At 40.2% G+C, this 19,901-nt stretch overlaps 2 protein-coding genes across 12 annotated transcripts in view; one reads left to right on the forward strand and one right to left on the reverse strand.

Annotated features, from left to right (window-relative positions):
* sycp2 (synaptonemal complex protein 2) overlaps positions 1-11,852 on the forward strand; it is a 28,059-nt gene extending 16,207 nt beyond the window's left edge. For 8 of the 9 annotated variants that reach the window (XM_037771974.1, XM_037771976.1, XM_037771979.1 and 5 more), the window contains 14 exons: positions 220-372; positions 794-952; positions 1,833-1,977; positions 2,522-2,814; positions 4,691-4,942; positions 5,096-5,129; positions 5,400-5,528; positions 7,382-7,575; positions 7,951-8,045; positions 8,697-8,796; positions 8,930-8,988; positions 10,698-10,776; positions 11,083-11,139; positions 11,356-11,852. In XM_037771974.1, coding sequence (XP_037627902.1) covers positions 220-372; positions 794-952; positions 1,833-1,977; positions 2,522-2,814; positions 4,691-4,942; positions 5,096-5,129; positions 5,400-5,528; positions 7,382-7,575; positions 7,951-8,045; positions 8,697-8,796; positions 8,930-8,988; positions 10,698-10,776; positions 11,083-11,139; positions 11,356-11,412 — 1,806 coding nt within the window. In that variant the 3' untranslated portion in view covers positions 11,413-11,852. The remainder of the gene's footprint in view (positions 1-219; positions 373-793; positions 953-1,832; positions 1,978-2,521; positions 2,815-4,690; positions 4,943-5,095; positions 5,130-5,399; positions 5,529-7,381; positions 7,576-7,950; positions 8,046-8,696; positions 8,797-8,929; positions 8,989-10,697; positions 10,777-11,082; positions 11,140-11,355) is intronic. The other variant, XM_037771975.1, reaches the window with a different exon arrangement.
* A 19-nt stretch (positions 11,853-11,871) lies between these two features.
* Positions 11,872-19,901, reverse strand: part of phactr3a (phosphatase and actin regulator 3a) — a 53,001-nt gene continuing 44,971 nt past the window's right edge. For all 3 annotated transcript variants that reach the window (XM_037771986.1, XM_037771985.1, XM_037771987.1), the window contains exons 8-12: positions 14,565-14,620; positions 13,654-13,715; positions 13,347-13,487; positions 12,937-13,013; positions 11,872-12,482 (exon numbers count right to left, since the gene is read on the reverse strand). In XM_037771986.1, the coding sequence (XP_037627914.1) occupies positions 12,467-12,482; positions 12,937-13,013; positions 13,347-13,487; positions 13,654-13,715; positions 14,565-14,620 (352 nt within the window). In that variant the 3' untranslated portion in view covers positions 11,872-12,466. The remainder of the gene's footprint in view (positions 12,483-12,936; positions 13,014-13,346; positions 13,488-13,653; positions 13,716-14,564; positions 14,621-19,901) is intronic.

Genomic DNA, 19,901 nt, shown 5'->3' on the forward strand with positions numbered 1-19,901 from the left:
TAGAAATCCATTTTCTCCCGAACAAGTGAATGGTGGGTATTACTTGTTTTAAGACAAATACCTGAAAATGCTTGGTGTCAAGCATTTGTATTTGGTTGAGTATGATTCTTGTGCAAAATTTCAATGTAATATTAGAAAAACGGCAGTTAATTATAGTGCTGTTGCATAACCCAACTGATTTCCACTAAAATTATACCGTCTTTGTCCGTAAAACAATAGCACTCCTCCGCTAATCATCTGGAGAATGCTCAGGAGGCTGCTCAAGTGACAAAGAAAAAGACTGTCAGAAAACAACCATCCAAAAGCTATGTGAAGCCAGAGAGCAGCCAGTCGGAGTCGGAGTCGGAGACAGAGCAGCCACCCACCTCCAAGGTAGAGGTCATTGAGTTCATATCTCATGCTATCTATTCTGCCTTCCAGAAAGTCTGAATATATCAGAAAACATATCACCAAATGCTCACCATTTATTTTAATGTGACTTTGGTGTTGACATTTATAATGTTGCATCATTTTAATGAGGTAATAAATCTAATTAGTGAGCATGTATAAGGTAGCATCTATCAAAAATGAACAAACAATGTGAACAGAGAACTCCCCAGATGGATGTTTTCCAAGCATCAAATAGAGAGAACAAAATCACACTGGCAGGAAAAAAAACAAGAGGCTTCAGCTACGGGCAACTTTATTCAGCAATAAAGCAGAAGACAGACAGTCTGCACATCAGTCTTCTCTTACTGAGACTCATTTTAACATCATAATACCATCAATTCCTTTTTGGTTTGTCTGCCAACAGAAACATTTTGCAGGCCAGCAGGGGAAGAGAGAGAAGACCCGTTTAGAGGTTCCAGAGGTAAAGAAGAGAAAAAGCATCTCCTCTGAGAAAACCACAGAAACATCCAGGAGACTGGACCGCAACAACCAGTCTGATCTAATAAAGCCATCTGGTCTCAAGGTGGGAACCCTGCCCTCTATTTAGGTCATTCCAGCTTACCTTTGGAAAAGTATTAGGTTGTGTGAATTAAGGACGTTGGATAATTAAAGGTTTGTGTAATGTGAAGACCCACTGTTAAAGGGGCTATTGATAACCACGTGATACCAACGTTGTTTTTTACTATTATAAGTGGGAACTAAACGTCAGATATCTTCCACAGAGTTAAACAAAACATTCATTTTGGACCCACCAATTCATTTTCTTTTATTATTTTTTTCAGGAAAAGCCATACTTTTATTCCGCACCTTTCCAAAAGATGGATGTTCTTTTTTTTTTTTTTTAAAGAATATTCATCAACATAAAAATGTTATCAATAAGATCTTTAATGGTCCAATTTGGAAAATCTTAGTTAAACTCTGCTAAATGTGTGGGATTTGGTTAAAGAGATAGTTCAGATAGAGTAGTTTTGGGGAATTTTACTGTTTTACCGACTTTCCCAGAGTCAAACTAATAAAGACTTTAGGGCAGACCTTTTTTATGTATTTGCCGTCATCTGAAGTTATGTCAAACAGCAATTTTAAGCTATCTCGTCTCAATTGTTCAGTGTCTTTGGAATCAAATAACATAATCATGATCCCATAGGCATCCAGGAACTTAGCGAAACTAAGCAAGAATGCAAAGGGGGGTTGAGGGGGGCTTTTTTTTCCAGCCTTGTCTGAGTGGGGGGTCCACACTCTCAGACTTTGAAACCCCCTGCTGTGTATCATTTAACATCAAAATGTGAAAAAAAAATACCAAGATGTTACTTTTTAGCTATTGAACTCAGAATGAGCCATGGTCCTGAATGTAAACATTCGCTTTCATGCTTGTTGATGTATAACAGAAACACTTTGCTTTTCAGCAGCAGAGGCCTGAGAATGTTCTTCCAGAAACTTCAAAGTTAAATAAGAAAAATGCCCAAGAACAGATGAATGGATTGAAGGATTCCTGGGCTGCCCGACAGACCTCTTTCTGTCCATCCCCTCCTTTCATCGAGAGGATGAGATGTAAGACACTCACCAACAGTTACTGTAGCTAACATTTGACTTTTTTTGTTCATAGTGGCCACATACTTACTTGACACTTTTGAAACTTGTTTCCCATCATTGAAAAGATTGTATAGCAAGATACAGTTTGGTTTTCACTTAGCGATACTGCATGTTTATTTAACTAGCTCAAGGATAAATGAAGGCACCTGCCTTTGGGGATTATTTAGGCTGATGGGGGGCCTGACTTCATCTTAGTCAAGTCCTCATGTGGCCTTTGTTGTTGCACCTATTGTATGTAAAAGCCTTTACTTGGCCTGCTAAATCTCAGTCATGAGATATTTTCTATCAAGCCTGTAAAAATGTAAAACGTGTGTAATATTTTGCTTTCCCTCTCACCTTTTATGCAGAACGTTTTAAAACTGTTACATAAATGAACCTATTGCTCCCCAACCTCTTAACTGTAAATTGATATTTAGAAAAGCATGTATATATTGACCTCCTACTCTGTTCAACGTCTGAGGCCAGCTGCTTCAACATCTGTGCTTATTTTGGACCTTCACAGCTGCCGAGAGGTCAGCCCCAACCTTGGGTTTGACCTGCTCCCCTCTCCTCACCCCGCGGGGATCCCTACTCCCTGCCTCCCCCGACCCTCCCTGCAAAGACACCCCCTCGCCAATCCTGCTGCTACCCAAACCTCGCTCCGCAGCCAGCAGCAAAGGACACTTCAGGCCCTCCTCTTTCTACAGTGCAGAGAAGAAGCACGGCTCATCCAAGACTCAATCCATCCAGTCTGTAGCCTCTCTCCCTTCATTGATCCCTGCACCCGGTGCTCCCACTGGACCCAGTGCAGCAGAGGTAAAACAGCACCTCCCTGACACCTTATGTAGGTCTCAGGGCCATATATGAATTATTAGTTAAAGGTTTTCAATCACATTCAAGATTTTTTTTATGTAGCATAATACCTAGGGCTGTCAAAATGAACGTGATAATAAGGCATTAATGCAAATTTGTTTAAACGCACTAAATTCTTTAATGCAACTTGCAATTTTGATGGTTGTAGCGGGCACAGTTTTAAAGCTAGAGTGAAGATACTGGTATTATATGAAACTAAATTTTGGTGAGGAAAAACTGGCATGGCCATTTTCAAAGGGGTCCCTTGACCTCTGACCTCAAGATATGTCAATGTAAATGGGTTCTATGGGTACCCACGAGTCTCCACTTTACAGACATGCCCACTTTATGATAATCACATGCAGTTTGGGGCAAGTCATAGTCAAGTCAGAACACTGACACACTGACAGCTGTTGTTGCCTGTTGGGCTGCAGTTTACCCGTTTATAATTTGAGCATATTTCTTATGCTAAATGCAGTACCTGTGAGGGTTTCTGGACAATATTTCTCATTGTTTTGTGTTGTTAATTGATTTCCAATAATAAATATATACATACATTTACATAAAGAAAGCTTGTCCACCCCCACTAAGAATATTAAATACTTTACTTTTCTCCCTTTAAGGTACATTTTGAACAGATAAAAAGTGTGATTAATTACGATTAACTACGGACAATCATGCGATTAATTGCAATTAAATATTTTAATTGATTGACAGCCCTAATAGCAACTAAAATAAATTATCTTAAAAGTGTTTAACTACCTCAGAGTCATCATCAGCTCAAATGACTGTCGGGGAGTTCCCTGGTATTTAACATCTTCATGTGAGAATCACTAGAGTGACATGAATGGAGTTGTGAAATATTATACAACTGAAGGCGCTCATGAACAGTAACCAAGAATTTAAAAAAGTACGTACTGTACCCTAAACATTGCTGGTTGAAATTCCCAGGCCAGCTGAGAAAATGTGGTCACAGAAAGCAATCATTTTTTAGGTTTGAGATTCTCTCTTAGAGCAGTTTGGTTACATTGAATCTACCAAACCCTCAACTGCTAACAGTTGTTAGGGGTAACATTAGAAGCCATTAGAACTACTCGTATTCTAAAACTTTTCAACCTAAATACTTGAGACCTGTTTCATAGTGATAAACAGAATTTCAATTTGATCATCTTCATACTTCTTTTAGAAATATACTTTTTTGTTCAAATTGCGTTAGAGTTAGTGAAGTGACTGATTGATGACAGATTGACGTGATGTGTCATAATCATATCAGCGTTTTTATTGGCCCAAAGCTAACATGGGTGGGAGTAATGGACACAATGTGCTTTTTTTAATGGCGCAAATGGTCCCCATCTGTAGATATGTACTTTTTAATGATACAGTACAATTATATAATTTATAGTAAATATTTTGTGGACTACTTGGCAGAGTTATACAGACCCCGCTTTAACAATCAATGCATTAGAGGTCTGAGGTTATTATACCAAGCCACTGTAAGGTGTAAATGTGTGTGTAACCATGAGTCCAAAGTAGCCTTTTGAGAGATTCAACTTTCCCTGAAAAATACATCATATAATCACGTACAAAATGTCGGAATTGCACATGATGATCTGAGTGATTAAGTAGCATGATTGAAATGACCTATTTAACTCAAGGCAGAGCAGATAATAGTGCTGCAACACTTCATCTGTGCCTCTTAATGCATTCTTGAAAATGTCTCTTTCATTTTACTGTCCCCAATTTATGACAGGCCATGGTGATTAGATGGCCATTAAATGAGTGGCCATGTTTCTTCTTGTCCATCATTTTCTCATCACTTTCTGTCCCTCTTTGTTTCCAGATAAGTCCAATCCAGCAGCGTCTACCCTCAGCAACTCAGTCTCCTTTGTCTCTGTCCGCTCGACCCCTGTTGACATCCACACTCCTCGAGCTGGACAAGCCGTCCATGCCCTCTCCTCCTGAGTCTCCGTTCCCTGAAGACACCGTCAACCATGGAAGCCGTTATGGCTATAGTAAAGTGTCTTCAGCATCCTGGGTTTCACTGAGCCCGTCATCCACTAAGGACAGTCCCACTGCTGCTCTTAAAACAGAGGTAGGGCTTTTCCACACTTTGTTTTATGAACGATTGATTCATTATAATCAGATGGACACAATCTCAGATGGATGAGAGCACTGAAAGAGTTGATTTTTAAATAGCTGTAGCCGATCAAACAAACGACTAATGCATTACTATCCATCCTGACAGAAAACACCATCTTCAGGCCGAGACCTTTTCTCAGGTAAAAGACCTTTTGTGTTCAACTTGACAGGCGCACAATGGATTTACCAGTCGCTATAATGTCTAACCCCACAGCTAGGTCACCTCTACACCCAAACAACTTTACAATTCAGTATAAAAATTACATTTAATGTAATTAAGTCATTATGAGTATGAGTTCCATCTAATGGGGCTCTGCGGTCAAATCACTGTTCTGCTTTAGAGGAAAGCCCTGTGTTAAGAACCAGTTGTATACTGGTTAATGTATTAAAACTGCTGGTTGTTGTTACAGGACCCAGTCGCAAGCGCCACATCTCCTCATCCAGTAATTCTGAGGAAGATGAGAAAGAAGAGAGGAAGAAAAGCAAGATGAGATGGCTGCGTTCTCCTCGGATGAAACCAAGGAAGTTGTTCAAGTCCTGTAAGACACATTACTTCACTGCTAGTTAACAGTTAGTTGCTGAGCAACTTCAGTCCAGAATAACATTTCCAAATGTCGTGGTAGAATAATATCTATTGAGAAATCAGTGCCTCTCTTGCAGAGAAATCCACATGCAAACCTGAAAAACATATACATATGCGACGCAATTCATACAATAGAGAGTGTTAGGTACTAAAACTAGGACTGTCAATCGATTAAAATATTTAATTGCGATTAATCACATGATTGTCCATGGTTAATCATGATTAATCGCACATTTTTTAACTGTTGTTAACAAAATGTACCTTAAAGGGAGATTTGTCAAGTATTTAATACTCTTCTCAACATGGGAGTGGAAAGATATGCTGCTTGATGCAAATGTATGTATGTATTTATTATTGGGAATGAATTAACAACACAAAACCATGACAAATATTGTCCAGAAACCCTCACAGGTACTTTATTTAGCATAAAAAAATATACAAACTGCAGCCCAACAGGCAACAACAGCTGTCAGTGTGTCAGTGTGCTGACTTGACTATGACTTGCCCCAAAACTGCATGTGATTATCATAAAGTGGGCATGTCTGTAAAGGGGAGACTCGTGGGTATCCATAGAACCCATTTTCATTCACATATCTTGAGGTCAGTGTTCAAGAGACCCCTTTGAAAATGGCCATACCAGTTTTTCCTCACCAAAATGTATTGGTATTTAAAAGTTATTTAACCTCATGCTGGTATGACATAGTTGGTACCAATGAATTCTTTAGGTTTTCTAGTTTCATATGATGCCAGTATCTTCACTCTGGCTTTAAAACTGAGCCCACTGCAACCTTAAAATCGCAAGTTGCGTTAATGCGTTAAAGAAATTAGTGGTGTTAAAACAAATTTGTGTTATTAACGCGTAAACTTCGACAGCCCTAACTAAAACATGAACATTTGTCATTGTTTTACCTCTAATATTGTCAATAACTCTTATGTGGGATAATACACATATTTCTTCATCGTTTCAGCAACCAAGCCTCGTGGTCAGGCCCAGAGATGGGGAGAGCAGAGTAGTTTAGAAGAAGAGGAAAGCAGGCCAAAGAAAAGAACTTTCAAAGCTGCGAAGGAAAGAAAAACGGAAGAATATCAGAATATCAAGAATAAGACTGTCAGAGACACAACTCACGGCAAAGGTACCCTTTCCACAGTTTTTACTAGACATCACAGTCAGTGTCAAGTGATTCGTCATGGAACAGATCTTGTGATCAGAGTCCTGTTCTGGGACTGTTGTTGGGCAGTCACCATTGGAAATGCCAAAAAAGCACAAAGGTTAAGTTGTCTTAGAATAAAACATAATGTAATAGTTGCATGTAAGATACATTTTTATATATTAAAACAGTGTTTCGCAACCTTTTCGAGGATTTGTTCTGTCACCCCTCACACCCGCCTTGAGGCTAAATAATAATGCTTTGTTTGTTTGTGATGACAATTTTGTTTAATTTGAATAGCTAGCGTGTAGGCGTTGTCAAATATGCTCCAGGCTCTGTGGATTTCTGATGCGTTTTGTGACTTTTCCTCTCCCACCTGACCCGCCGGAAATCCCCCATCAAAAAATCATATGCATGCACACTCAATAAAATCTATTCTAAGGCAAATTATATCAATGGTACAAGCGATTTAATGCGATGTAATTGCGACCCCGTTGAGGTTGAGAACCACTGTATTAAATTATGTATAACTCTATACCAACAGCAAAATATTTCTTGTAGAATAGCCAAAACAGTGAAGACATTTATGTTTTCAATGCTTTCTTGTTTTAGTTATCAAAGAAAACACTAACGTATCAGTGGGTCTGTCTGTTGCCCTCAGTTGCTAATGTGCCTGCTGAGGCTGATGTGAGCCGCGTGATGTCTTCTTCCCACACAATGAGCTCCAGTCACTGGGAGGCTGAAGTGGAGGACGGAGACATGGACACGGATGAGGATTTCAAGCTGCCAAAAATTGATGTAAACCCGAGTAACCTGTGCCAGCAGTTCAGCTCAGAGCTGAAGAAGAAGTTCCAGGTTGGACGCAAACATAATGACACATTTAAATAGTCAACAAGGAAACAGAATCTGCCTTTTTCTGAAGGAAATTCAAAAGACACTTAACACCACTGAAAATAATGTGTTTTGTATTAAGTGTAGTGACCTTGAATGTGAGCGTGAATGGTTGTCTGTCCCTTTGTGTCAGCCCTGTGATAGTCTGGCGACCTGTCCAGGGTGTACCCCTGTGTGTTTGAGAAAGCAGTGACTGATTTTTAGACTTAACATATTCTCATAACTTCTCTTGAGCACTTTGTATCTCCTGTCAGTTTTGTTTTCATAATCCTGAGCCAATGAATGTTGTTAAATGATGGCCCAACTGAACCTCTATCTATTAAATGTGTTTGTATTCAGAACCGTTATAGCATGGTGGAGGTTTTCAGCAAGCAATCTTTGAAGACCGCCCAGCAACACGTCTCCTCCTTCAACACGCAAGTTACCAAACACAGGTCAGTTAGTATGTAGTTAGCGTTGTAAAGCCAACATTTCCATCCACTGTTCATATTAGGTAATAGATTACAAAACAAATATGCACATTTGATGCTTTTTACCATCAAGATATACTGTAGCTTCATTTGATGGCTAGTTTCCCCACCAATGTGGTCCTTAGGGACAACAACTGTACAGTCAGTATTCATTTCCCAAAGCAGTCCCAAAGTTTAAGGCCCTACAGACAGGGGGCGTGATGAATAAACAACTCAAAAATGCCAAATACTCGCCTGCAAATATTATATGAATATTAATCTTTATTGTGAAAGGTAAGAACAGAAGGAGTTGATCTGGTCTGTGCTGCCTTTATCAAGGTTGAAAGGAGTCATAAAGTTTGCCGTTCCCAAAAAAATTACGTCCCTTTTTCGAAATATTTGCGTTCTGTGTGAAACAAAAACAATAAATTGATATGCAATTATTACGAAAAAATGCTGCCAGCGTGTAAAAGCCTGTTTCTCTGTTACTACATAATTACTTGTGTGTTTTACGGCCTCCAAGTCTACAGTGTTCTGCCTCTCTGCAATCTGAAAATGCATTGTATTTTTTTTTTTTTTGTCTGCTTTACATTTTAGATTTCCACTTGCCTGTTTAATTCTCTCTCCTCTGTACAGAACTCAGAAGCTTGAACAGGTTCGGAAGGTCCTCTTAGAAGAGATCCACCAACTGGAGCAGGACGACACTGTGCTTAAAAACATGGAGAAAGACCTGACTGTATGTCACTCAGGCTCTGTCTCACTCTCTCTCTCTCTATCCCACCATACAATATTCTGACAAATGTGATGTCACTAAATATGTTCTTGATGTTGATTTGACCAGTTTTTGATCAGTGTTTGTTCTCTCACAGACGTACTGGAAAAAGCAGACCGTGTCTTTCCATTCTTACCGGGAGCGAGGAACCGTGAGGTGAAATTTAGACCTAACCTTTAGTTAGTGTGTGTGTTTGTGTGAGCACTGAAAGAGCCATATTGTTAGTTCGAGGCTGCCCCTGTTCGTGCCACACTCTGATCAATGATGTTCCCACAGGCTTATACACAAATATTGTGTATGAATAACACTTGTGTATTTGATGGAGCATTGATTTAAAAAAGCTTGAAAAAATAAGTTCTTCCTCAGGCTTATTATCATGAGATAGATACTGTATGTACTCTAAGTTATTTTTAGAGGGATGTGGCCAGTGTTTCTTCATATGACTACACTGAGTTCACTGTTTATTTAGTAAGCTTTTCCCTACCATTATCCAGCAAGGCACTGCTGCCCTGACTGCAAAGGGCCATCTTATTATACCCAGGTTCTTCACAATCAAAGCAAAGTGAATGGAAAGTACTTGATTTTTGTGTTAATACAGAGAACCCAGATTCATCAATAACACCACCCCTTTCACTATGCTTAAATTAACACCTATGATCCAGTCCTGTCATACATGTAGGAGGCTGGTCAGAAAATTAGGATTTCAACATTTTTTTCTTCACTTGACAAGATCAGGAAAATCAAATAATCCCTCTGTCTGACTTTGCTAAAAAAAATAAGCAGTTTTTGAGTAGACCCCATTCATTGTTCCTCCTGTATTAGTTTCTCAGTTCCTTTTGCTGAAAAGCACCACGAAGAAGTGTTCGGTTGGTGAGCTGCTTCGTTTCGGCGACTCACATAAATGCCCAAAAACTCTAGAACATTTTCTTCAGTCTTGATCAGATCCATGCTTCTAATCTCCACATCCGTAAACTTCATCGTTCTGCTTTACCAGACATTGACTTCGTTTACGTGCATACTAATATTCCACAATTATTCAGAATATGACAACATTCTCAATTTGATACGGGTCATGTAAATAGCATATTCTGTTTGGATAATCTGAATTGGGCCTTATTCTGTTTGGAGCATTTTCCGATTAAGACATGTGGGATATGGCGATATTATTCTGGTTTAGGAGCATACTTTGGACATGTATACAGCGTGCACACTGTGCACACGGCCTCTTGCCTGTTCAGGCGTTGTACATAAACCAACTGGCCGACACTTTGCAGAGATGCATGCCCAAAAGAAAAGCCCACATTTCTGGTCAGAAGGAGAAACACAACTACTCTTAAACATTATAAAAGACTTGGATATCAACAGGCTTTTGGAAATGCGCAAATGTCGCAACGGCGACCTTTTCAAGAAGGTGGTTGAAGGAATGAATTAGGGAGGCTGTGTTCGCACGGTTGTACAAGTCCGCTACGTTAATCAGAGTATGCATGGCTGCATGTAAACAGCTTATTAGGAATATTGTCTTTCTCGGAATAATGGCAAAAACTGAATATTTTGTGCAAGTAAATGTAGTCAGTGTTAGGAATGTGGGAGGCCAGTGGTGGACTTTCTAATTGGTGAGAATCAAGTATGTCTTTAAACCGTTTTGAATTACTATGTACTGTAATTGTGTCTAGTCAAACCAGGAATCCTTTTCCACACCAAGTGCAGTTTTTAAGAAATGGTGCATTTTAAAAGATGATTAGTGTTTCCCCTTTAAACCCACAGTATATTTACATTTTTCCTTTAACCTTGAACTGGTGTGTTCTCCAACCTTCTTCAACCTCTCCCTCGTTTGGTCGTGTCCCCGTCTTGTCTGTTCCTTCCAGAAACGAGGCCCTGAAGAAAGCCCTCCAGAGTAACGTGTGCCACAGCTTGGAGTACGAGGAGAGAATATTCACATCCCAGGTGTGATCCTCCGGCCTAAACTTCACAGCTCACATCTAATATGTGCTCCGTTGTGTTGCCCACGTGTTAGACTTGTAGTTAGTTGTGTAAATCCAGAGTTCAGGTTTCATCTATTTTCTTCTTTTTTTTTTAAATGTCACCTTCACCTCTCAGTCTGTTTGTCCAATGATTTTTCGCTGAGTGGCCTGAATAACATTTTGCTTATCTCATTGTCTCATGTGTCATCTCGTCCCCTGCTTGATCCTACTGTGTCATATTCTATGTTTACCTCCCCTGAAACTCTGCTACTCTGCCTGCTGTTCCCAGATGTGCCTGATAAGAAAAGACATGAAGTCAGTTCAGGACAGACTCCTCAGCGAGATGGTGAGTAGACACAACACAGGTAACCCATCAGTGTGGATCAGACCAGAACAATTAGGTTGGCCTTTCATTTAGTGTCAGCAGAACAATCCTCATTTGAATGCCTGTACTGAACACACAGTCTGGAGATAATTTATGACTCAGATGGTGTTGTGTAAGGTTTTAATTAAACTAAGTGTCTTTCCTGAAGGTTTCTTTGTGCTTGTGTGCCTTTCTTAGCAAGAGGGGGAGCTCCAGAGTGTGAAGAGAGGCATGCATGCGTTGTTTTTCCCCTGACGGAGCCATGAGCTGAACAAAGTCCTGCTAAAGGTCTCTACTGTATTCTATTTCTATGGTCTCTACACTATAAACAAGGTTATGTATTTCATCACATGATGTACACTGCGCTGTGTCCTTCAGCTGGTTTCAGATTGCTCCAGGTTCTGCTTTTATTGTACGTGGATGTTTGGTTTATTCTGATGTGTTGTTATTAGAAATGTCATGTTATTCTGATATTTATTATTTGATGAAATTTATGAATTCAATAATTTTAAGTGTTCTTTGAAAGTAAGTCCAGGTATTAAGCTTTTTTGGCTCTGTCATATTTTTAATACAAATTCCTGATTTATTTGTGTCGGTTAGTTAAGTACTGAAAAAAAGACCAATTAATTTAAATTGTTAAATCTATCAATTGTTTTTAAAAACCTCTTCAACCTGATTGAAAATAAAACTGTTAAGAAATGAGATAAGCCATTCTTAAAAAAGACCTTGTATTTTGAAGACAAGTAGTGCTTACAAAGGTATTTCTCTTTTCAGTGAAGACATTGACGTCCCATTCAGATTGACATACTGTACAGTTAATATCAAATTCACCCCCGATACCACCTCCCCCCAGACTGCACAGTCTTTACACAGCCCGAGTGACACATTATTCATCAGTTAAGAAAAGGTGAAGCTGGTCACATGCACAACTTCTTCCCACTACACGGATTCACACCGCCTTGTCAAAGGTAGTCCATGAAATAGTACAAAAAAAACAACACTGACTGAATGACAAGATTGTTTTTTGTTTTTTTTTTCCTTCTGCTCTCGTCCTGAGAGTCAGAGAGTCCACCAGCCAGCTTCCACGTGGCGACATTCAGTAGTCTCCAGGACACACTGCCGCAAACATTACCGTCATCGTCTCTCCCACACCCTCGCCCTCATACGGGTGATATGATCATTAGGGGGTGCTGGAAGAATGTTAAAGACGCGCTGAAGACCAACAGGCTCCAGGCTCTTTGAACTGTCTTCAGCTTCAGGAACAACTTCCATGCTCACAGCATTTCTTCACAGAAGAAACTCGCCGCTTTCATGGCCGGTGGAACCTGGAGAGACAAACATGTAGTGTTGTAAAGGGTAGAACCGTGAGAGCAGAGGGTGCCTTTGTCATCCAGCTATTATTGCCGCTATTAATCAGTTCTGTGGGGCTATTTTTAGCACAGCCGTTACATATGCTGAAGGGCTGGACGCGTACACTCGCATCCTCTCCTCCCTCTGGGTCACTGTTACAACTTACAACAAGGACCCCCGCTTTCCAAACAAGCTTAGCCAAGGACGCCGTGGCATTTTATCATTTCTCTCTAGGAGCTCTCCAGAGGACAACACCTCCCCCTACCCCCCCTTTCCCGTTTACGAGTACTCCCATCTATATTTAACTCTGCGACGCTCTCTGGATGAGCAAGGAGAGCTAAATATAGATCTGCTGCTGCCCAGAATAGAGCACACAAGATTTCCCAAAAACCACCATACTACATGCATACTACACTTTAAAATACTGACCTCGTTAGGTGTTTGCTTGAGGCGTGCACTTCCATCTCAGTGCTTTTGAACTCGTTGAGCTCTTTTCGGATTGCAGCCTGTGGGGAGGAGGAGGAAAAAAACATTAGTGCATCCCTAAGTACTTCCTGAGCCAGCAGGGTGCTGCAACCTCTGGACAGCAAAAGTGACAGCAGGAAGAAGAGGAAATATAATCAGCCTAAAAGAACTAAAGAGAAGAGGGGATTTGATGAGATGAGCTGATAACAGCAGCATGCAAATGGTCTTGATGAGCAAAAGGTCGTAGAATTCGAGGAATTTGTAATCAGATTGGTCTGAGTGGTGAACTTGCTTTGGTGATAAGTCCCAAGTGATTAGTGGCAGGTCATAGAGGTTGACATATGGCTGTTATTTTGTTCCATGCAAATACACACCTTGTCTGCCGCTGAGAGCCGAGTCCAGGGCTTGTCTGCTCTCCTGTCATAGTCCTGAGCTTTGGCCACCTCCACGTAGTCGCTGAAGCGGATCAGAATCTTTCTGTCTCGTAGTTCGTCTACTGTCGGTCGCTGGTTGAGCTGGAACACACGAGAAATTGGACAAACAGTTATAGCTGACTGCTATGAGAGTTTCCATAGTGATTCATGTATACAGTGTTCATATGGTTGATATTGTTTTGGTTTTAGTTATCAGATACAAATGCTTCTAAATATATGGAAATCACACAATCATACAGTTTTGTACCTTTCTGTTTAGCCGCTGTTTGATCTCCCTCCTCTCCTCCTGCTCTACCTGGTCGTTTCTCTCTGGGAAAAGGAAAACAGACAAATTAGAAATTCATACTATATTAACAAGGTAACATTTTATATATATATTGATCTTGAACCCATCTTTTTGATGGGTAATAATTAAAATAAAATAACACTCTAGTGTCTTTACACTACAGAGTATTATTTTATAGTATTTTATTATTTAAATAAAATAATACTCTAGTGTCTTTACAATACAGAGTATATTTATAGTATTATTGTATTTAAATAAAATAATACACTAGTGTCTTTACAATACAGTGTATTATAGTATTATTTTATTTAAATAAAATAGTATTATTTTATTTAAATTAAATAACACTGGTGCCTTTACACTACAGTTTATTATTTTATAGTACTATTTTATTTGAATAAAATAACTAGTGTAAAGACACTACAGAGTATTATTGTATTTAAATAAAATAATACTCTAATGTAAAGACACTACACAGTATTATTTAAAAGTATTATTTTATTTAAATAAAATAATCATTCTTTACAGATACTGTCTATATACTGTCTTTACACTACAGAGTATTATTTTATTTAAATGATTAACAGACATAGATTCATCACCCATGATCTAATTAAGTTAATAGTAAAAGCTATGTAAGTCACAGCAGGTTAGTCAGAGCCAGAGTGTCTTTAACAGCTCATAGTGAAGAGATGAAATGTGCACTCATGCGTCCTTCTGCTCCTGAATAATGTACTGTACTACTAGGTAATCTGTGCTATCACTAATGCATCGTCTTGCCCGGGTTGAACTGGTTATATCAGGGCGTTTACACATATTTTAGATAGTATTAGTAGTTGTTTGGAGAGATGGTAGTTTGTAGACAGACTCACGTTTGAGGATGTTCCGACTCTCCAGCTCCTCCACATTGGGTCTCTGGCTCAGCCTCCTGCGGAGAAACACCAGAACCACGTTTTGAACCATCCTGACTCCCAGCTGTCCTCCTCTCCTCCTCCCTGCTCTGATCTGTCTCTCTTTAAACCGGCTGTAGTTTCTTCACTGTGCGCGTCCTCGAGAGGAATCCCCTATGTCTCCATCTCGCATCCAAACCGCGGCTGTGCTGCTTCTGCAGAGGCGCTCCCCACATCTGGAACAGTCGAGCAAGCGCGATTCTCTCCTTTGAGAAATTATCTCTCCACCAAAATTATGTTTCGGTTTCAAGATGCTGCATGTCAGAGCTCCACTGCTCGGTTACTCTCTCTTCTCTACTATCCGTCTCAGACTCTACGGGCGCTTTTGAACTGTGTCGTGACGATCTGCCGAGGCGCGACTCCTCTAGTTTCCCCGGTTACTGCATGCATAATGAGCTGGAGGCGGGTCCAAAACAGGCTCCCACTCACGGCATCCCCAACCTCCTCCTGCTGTACTATTGGTACTACTGGCACACTCACTTTACACACGCTGTTGCACCAGCTCATCTTATTTTTAGTCACGTAAAACACACGTTTTTTTATTTAAAGGAAGAAAAATAATTATTTAAAAAAAGAAGATAAAATACTAGATAGATTCAAAATACTTTAAAAGCTGCAGTGGGTAGAAATGGAGCAAATATGATTACAAAAAATATATATTTTTATAAAACGGTCACTGTATCCTGATGGTAGTTCATGAGACAGAAAAACATCATGTGCCTCTGTGTCCTCCGGTGCTCCTAACGGTATCTACAGGATTTCACACACCGGAGGAAAACAACAAGTCAGAGCTGATCTGGATTCTGCCATCAAGCTGCCGTCTCTGAGAGCCACGGTCAAACGAGGCAGCGCTGATCAAATATGAATTCATATTCTGTTACGTTAATGCCTATTTCTCTCCTCAGATGTTCTCAGAAACGTCTTGTAGTGTACTGTTTAGCTGTAAAATTAGAAAGTTTATGGCCATGAATGTATTAAGAGAATTGGAGGCGCGGTCCCGTTCATTCCTATGAGAGTTGCTCAGTGGTGCATGAGGCCAAAATGGCTCGACTTCTGTTTGGAAAAGTAACCGGATCTTGCGTCAATCTTCCGCATTCATTGGGCCCATGGAGCAATAGCATCCGCTCGGTCCAGGGGTCACAACGCCACGCCGTCGTTACGGTTCTGGGTCTTATTCACATGAACGGAGGAGGGGAAATAACTCTGGATTCGGCTATTAGTGCGTTTTACAACTTTTAGGACCTAATGATTTAAATAAGGGTTACTAGAGTGTCCGCTGAGTTACAGACGTCTCTTTCCCGATGTAAGTCTATAGGAAAAAGTCTTTTTGGGCCCAATGGCATCACGTGACGGACATGGAAGTTGTAGTACCGCTGTGTGGCCACTACGAAAATTGGGATCAACGACCGGCGCTCTTTCTGGGGGCTTGTTTGTGACCCGGCAGACATGTTGAGATCAGTTGAGGAAATACCAACCACCGCTCACCAGCCAAAGCACAGCCAATAGGAACGCTCTCTGTGAAATGACCTGAGATTGGTCAAAGTCTCCCGTCACGGGCTAGATTTTCTAAAGCCTGAAAACAGAGCCATGAGGAGGAGTAGTCTAGTTTTCTCTCAGAACACTTGAATTACAATATGCTGAAAGGTTATTATAAAATTTTTGCTCAATGATGCCAAAAGATTGTTGCCTACCGAAGCTTTAAAATCGGATACAATTCCAATTATTTGCTATGCTATATTTTATTTTCTCTAATAGTTTAAACATTCAGATCACACAGTCGTGCATTCAACTTCCAAGCTGTCACGATCCCTCACCATCAAAGCATCCAAAAGGTCTCGGGAATCCAATGTTTTCCCGGAGTCCCGTGTACGTGTGAACTATATTCATACTTTGTGTAAATAATAAATGTGAGCTGCACAACAGGGCTCAGCCCCAGACGCCATGTGGCACACGCCACAGCACACCTCCAGAGGTGGGAAGGACAGAGAGGACAGAATGCCGCCACGCAGCGGGACGCTCTTTTATCCCCTCACCCGAGATAACGCCGGACTCTTTATAGTTCTGTCCTGTGAAAGATCAAAGTTAGGTCACACGGACTGAGACCTGGACGCCCACTAAGCACATGGCCCAGTGTCATGTGCACCACTGGGTAGATGGGCACTGGATAGATAGCTAAGAAAATCATTTCAGCCTTTAGTTAATACTATTTACTGAGGGGACTTGAACCAACTTAAAACAGAATTTGTGTAACAACAGATGGTTGAAACAGAAAAGGCATCAACTGTATTATGTAATAAGCATTTGTTTTAGATTTGTTTTCTACATCACAGCATTGGCAGAGGAGAGAAAGATGGCTGCATGGACACAGAATCACACTTGTAGATATCTCTACAGTAATGAGTACAGCCAAGCAGTCTGGTCTGTGTTAATTATTACATGAGTAACAAGACATCCCGGAATAGTATGACGAATAACGCAATAGTTTGACTTCCCTCTTCTGAGAAATTAGATTAAAAATGGAACACAGTCATCAGGAAGGTGGTCGAGATTAGAACGTTTTCATTGTTTTGCACATAATCAGTAGGAGTTTGTTCTTCCTGTTTGCCTTTCATCCTCCTTTTTCTCTGTGAGGTTCCCCTTTTCTTATAGTAGTTTTTGATCAGATCAGGCATGTTTTTAGGCTACTATCTTTTAATCTCATCAGATGGGGGAAACAGTCCAACGCGTCTCTTTTGCTTCACGACTCTTCGATAAACAAACCGAGAGCTCCCAGAGCTCTTACAGTGTTACATCTCAAACAAGATGAAACAGGAAAATCACTTCCAAAGCCCCAGCGAATACGACCATCCGCTGTATTATTGACCTGGCCGCCGAGTTGCTTAGCAACAACACTCGGTATCCTTGAGACAATAGAGACTTCCCACAGAAATTCTCATTTCTCCCTAGCAACACACTTAATGGGGATTTCACTACTGCACACAGAGCTGTGTGGGCTTCATAGAGAGTCTGGGGCTATTTTTAGCAACGGACCACTTTCTGGTTAGCTGGTGAGCTGAATAAATCAGAGACCACCATCTATATTTAACACCATTTTAGTCTCCTTTGTGAGCCGCATGAATCATAAAAATGTATAACTGCTGCTCTCAGGTGACAGAAGATGGTCTATTTGCTGCAACTAATGATTATTTCCATTATCGATTAATTGTCAATTCATTTCTAGATTAATCGATTAGTTGTTTGGTCTATAAAATGTCAGAAAATGATGACCACGGGCTCATAATGATGGACATGTTTTACTCTTTAACATTTTATTTACAAAATGTAATTTATTAATCAAAAATATAATCAAAAGATTAATCAATAATGAAAATAGTAGTATAGTGTTTTCTGAATCTCTATTTTACCCAATATAGCGTACTTATATCATCCCACAATGCAACCTAATAAGTATTATTTTCAGTATTGATTAATCTGTTGATTATTTTCTTGATTAATCGATTAGTTGTTTGGTTTATAAAATGACAGTTAATGGTGAAAAATGTTTCCCAAAGCCCAAGAAGATGTCCTCAAATGCCTTGTTTTTCCACAACTCAAAGATATTCAGTTTACTGTCATAGAGGAGGAAAGAAACCAGAAAATATTCACATTTAAGAAGCTGGAATCAGGGAATTTTTTTTCTTAAAAAAATACTCAAACCGATTAATAGATTATGAAAATAGTTGGTGATTAATTAGTAATCGATAAATCGTTACAGCTCTAGCTGAGATTATCAACTACGACAGATTGACTCTGCACCGTCTGTCTCACCCACTGCTTTCTACATCCGAGTTTAGGAATGTGACTTCATATAATTTTGAAAGGTATCCCCCAGAATGCCACGATGACGCATAAACGCCTGTTTGGCATGAGGGTTTCCATTTCCCACTCTGGATGTTCTGCAAACAAAAATGAGTTAGAATAGAAAATCTAACTATGTCACAGCCAAGGGAGGAATAAAATATCCAAACAAAGGAATACAAAAGCAACGAGTGGGTGGCAGAGGCTTTCAGTCTGTACTTTTATTTCAGCTGCCAACTGTGCGAGGAGATAAAATTGGCCATTCCCAGCTTTCTTCCTTTAAGTACAGTAGCTAAACCCCCACCTGCTCCTCCTTCCCCCCACACCTATTATTTCTGCTGATATAACTCCCTGATAACACATTTGTGGAGAGAAGGGAGATGCATTATTAAACAGTGTCAGGAGCTAAGATTAGAAACAGCAGAGTGTGGCTGCAGCGGGGAGTCTCTAAAGATAGAAAGGTCATCTATCACTGACACGGTGGACAGACAAGGTGTCATTATCCACCGCACCGTCCTGATGCCGTTTTCTGCTCGATCGGCAGCAAATGTTTTGATTGTGAGCTGCAGATAGGACGGGGAAAAAAATGAATCTTTGGTGGGAGTCACCCACAGAAATCCAGAGGAGTGTGTGATGGATTGTTTTGTCATTCAGTGTGAATGCCCAGGAGAAATGAGATTTCTTTCCCTCCTCTTCAGAGCTATATTTAGCCAGGATTTCCTTCCAAAAATGGTGCAGTAAGCCTTCAATTTATACACATACTGCACTGTAGGATGAAAAGGCATTTTCTTGCATAGGCTTGGCACTGTTATCATATTCAAATGAGATATTTAGAGCCAAGAGATTTACAGATAATAACTCCAGACAAAGCAGCAAACTTGAGCCGCTGCCAGAAGCCTTTTTACATGTGCATACATTTACGTTTTTGTTTTTCAGCAACATCAGCACGAAGCACACAAATTGCTTTAAGAATCCTCCTTGATCCTCCTGAGATCATTAATTTATTATTCTGTATGAATCAAAAGGATGGATTCAAGATGAACTGAACCCAGCCGGTGTGTTGTGTAGAACCAGGTCTTTATGTAACAAGCAGCTTCTCTCACTGCTGCGCTACAAGTGGAACCTCCCCGTCCTCAAAACACAGACTCAGCTGGCTCTTACGCAAGCCGCAGTCATGCTCTCCATCCTCACCTTTTATATAAGCTGTTTGCTTGTGAACATCTATACATTTCATGAATAACAATTAAAATATGTTCTTTCTTTCAGTGAGTCTAAGAATAGATCATGGAGGCGGTATTCTTAGTTGTCTCACAGACAGGCGATAGATCTCGTTCTCTAGAACGTGTGGGTGGCGCTCTGTGCCTGGCTGTGAGTTATTGCACAGCGGGTTACGTAACGGCGTGATGTGCCCCCGGTTTGATA

This window comes from Sebastes umbrosus, chromosome 6 (assembly GCF_015220745.1).
Source record: "Sebastes umbrosus isolate fSebUmb1 chromosome 6, fSebUmb1.pri, whole genome shotgun sequence".
Classification (NCBI taxonomy): Eukaryota; Metazoa; Chordata; class Actinopteri; order Perciformes; family Sebastidae; genus Sebastes; species Sebastes umbrosus.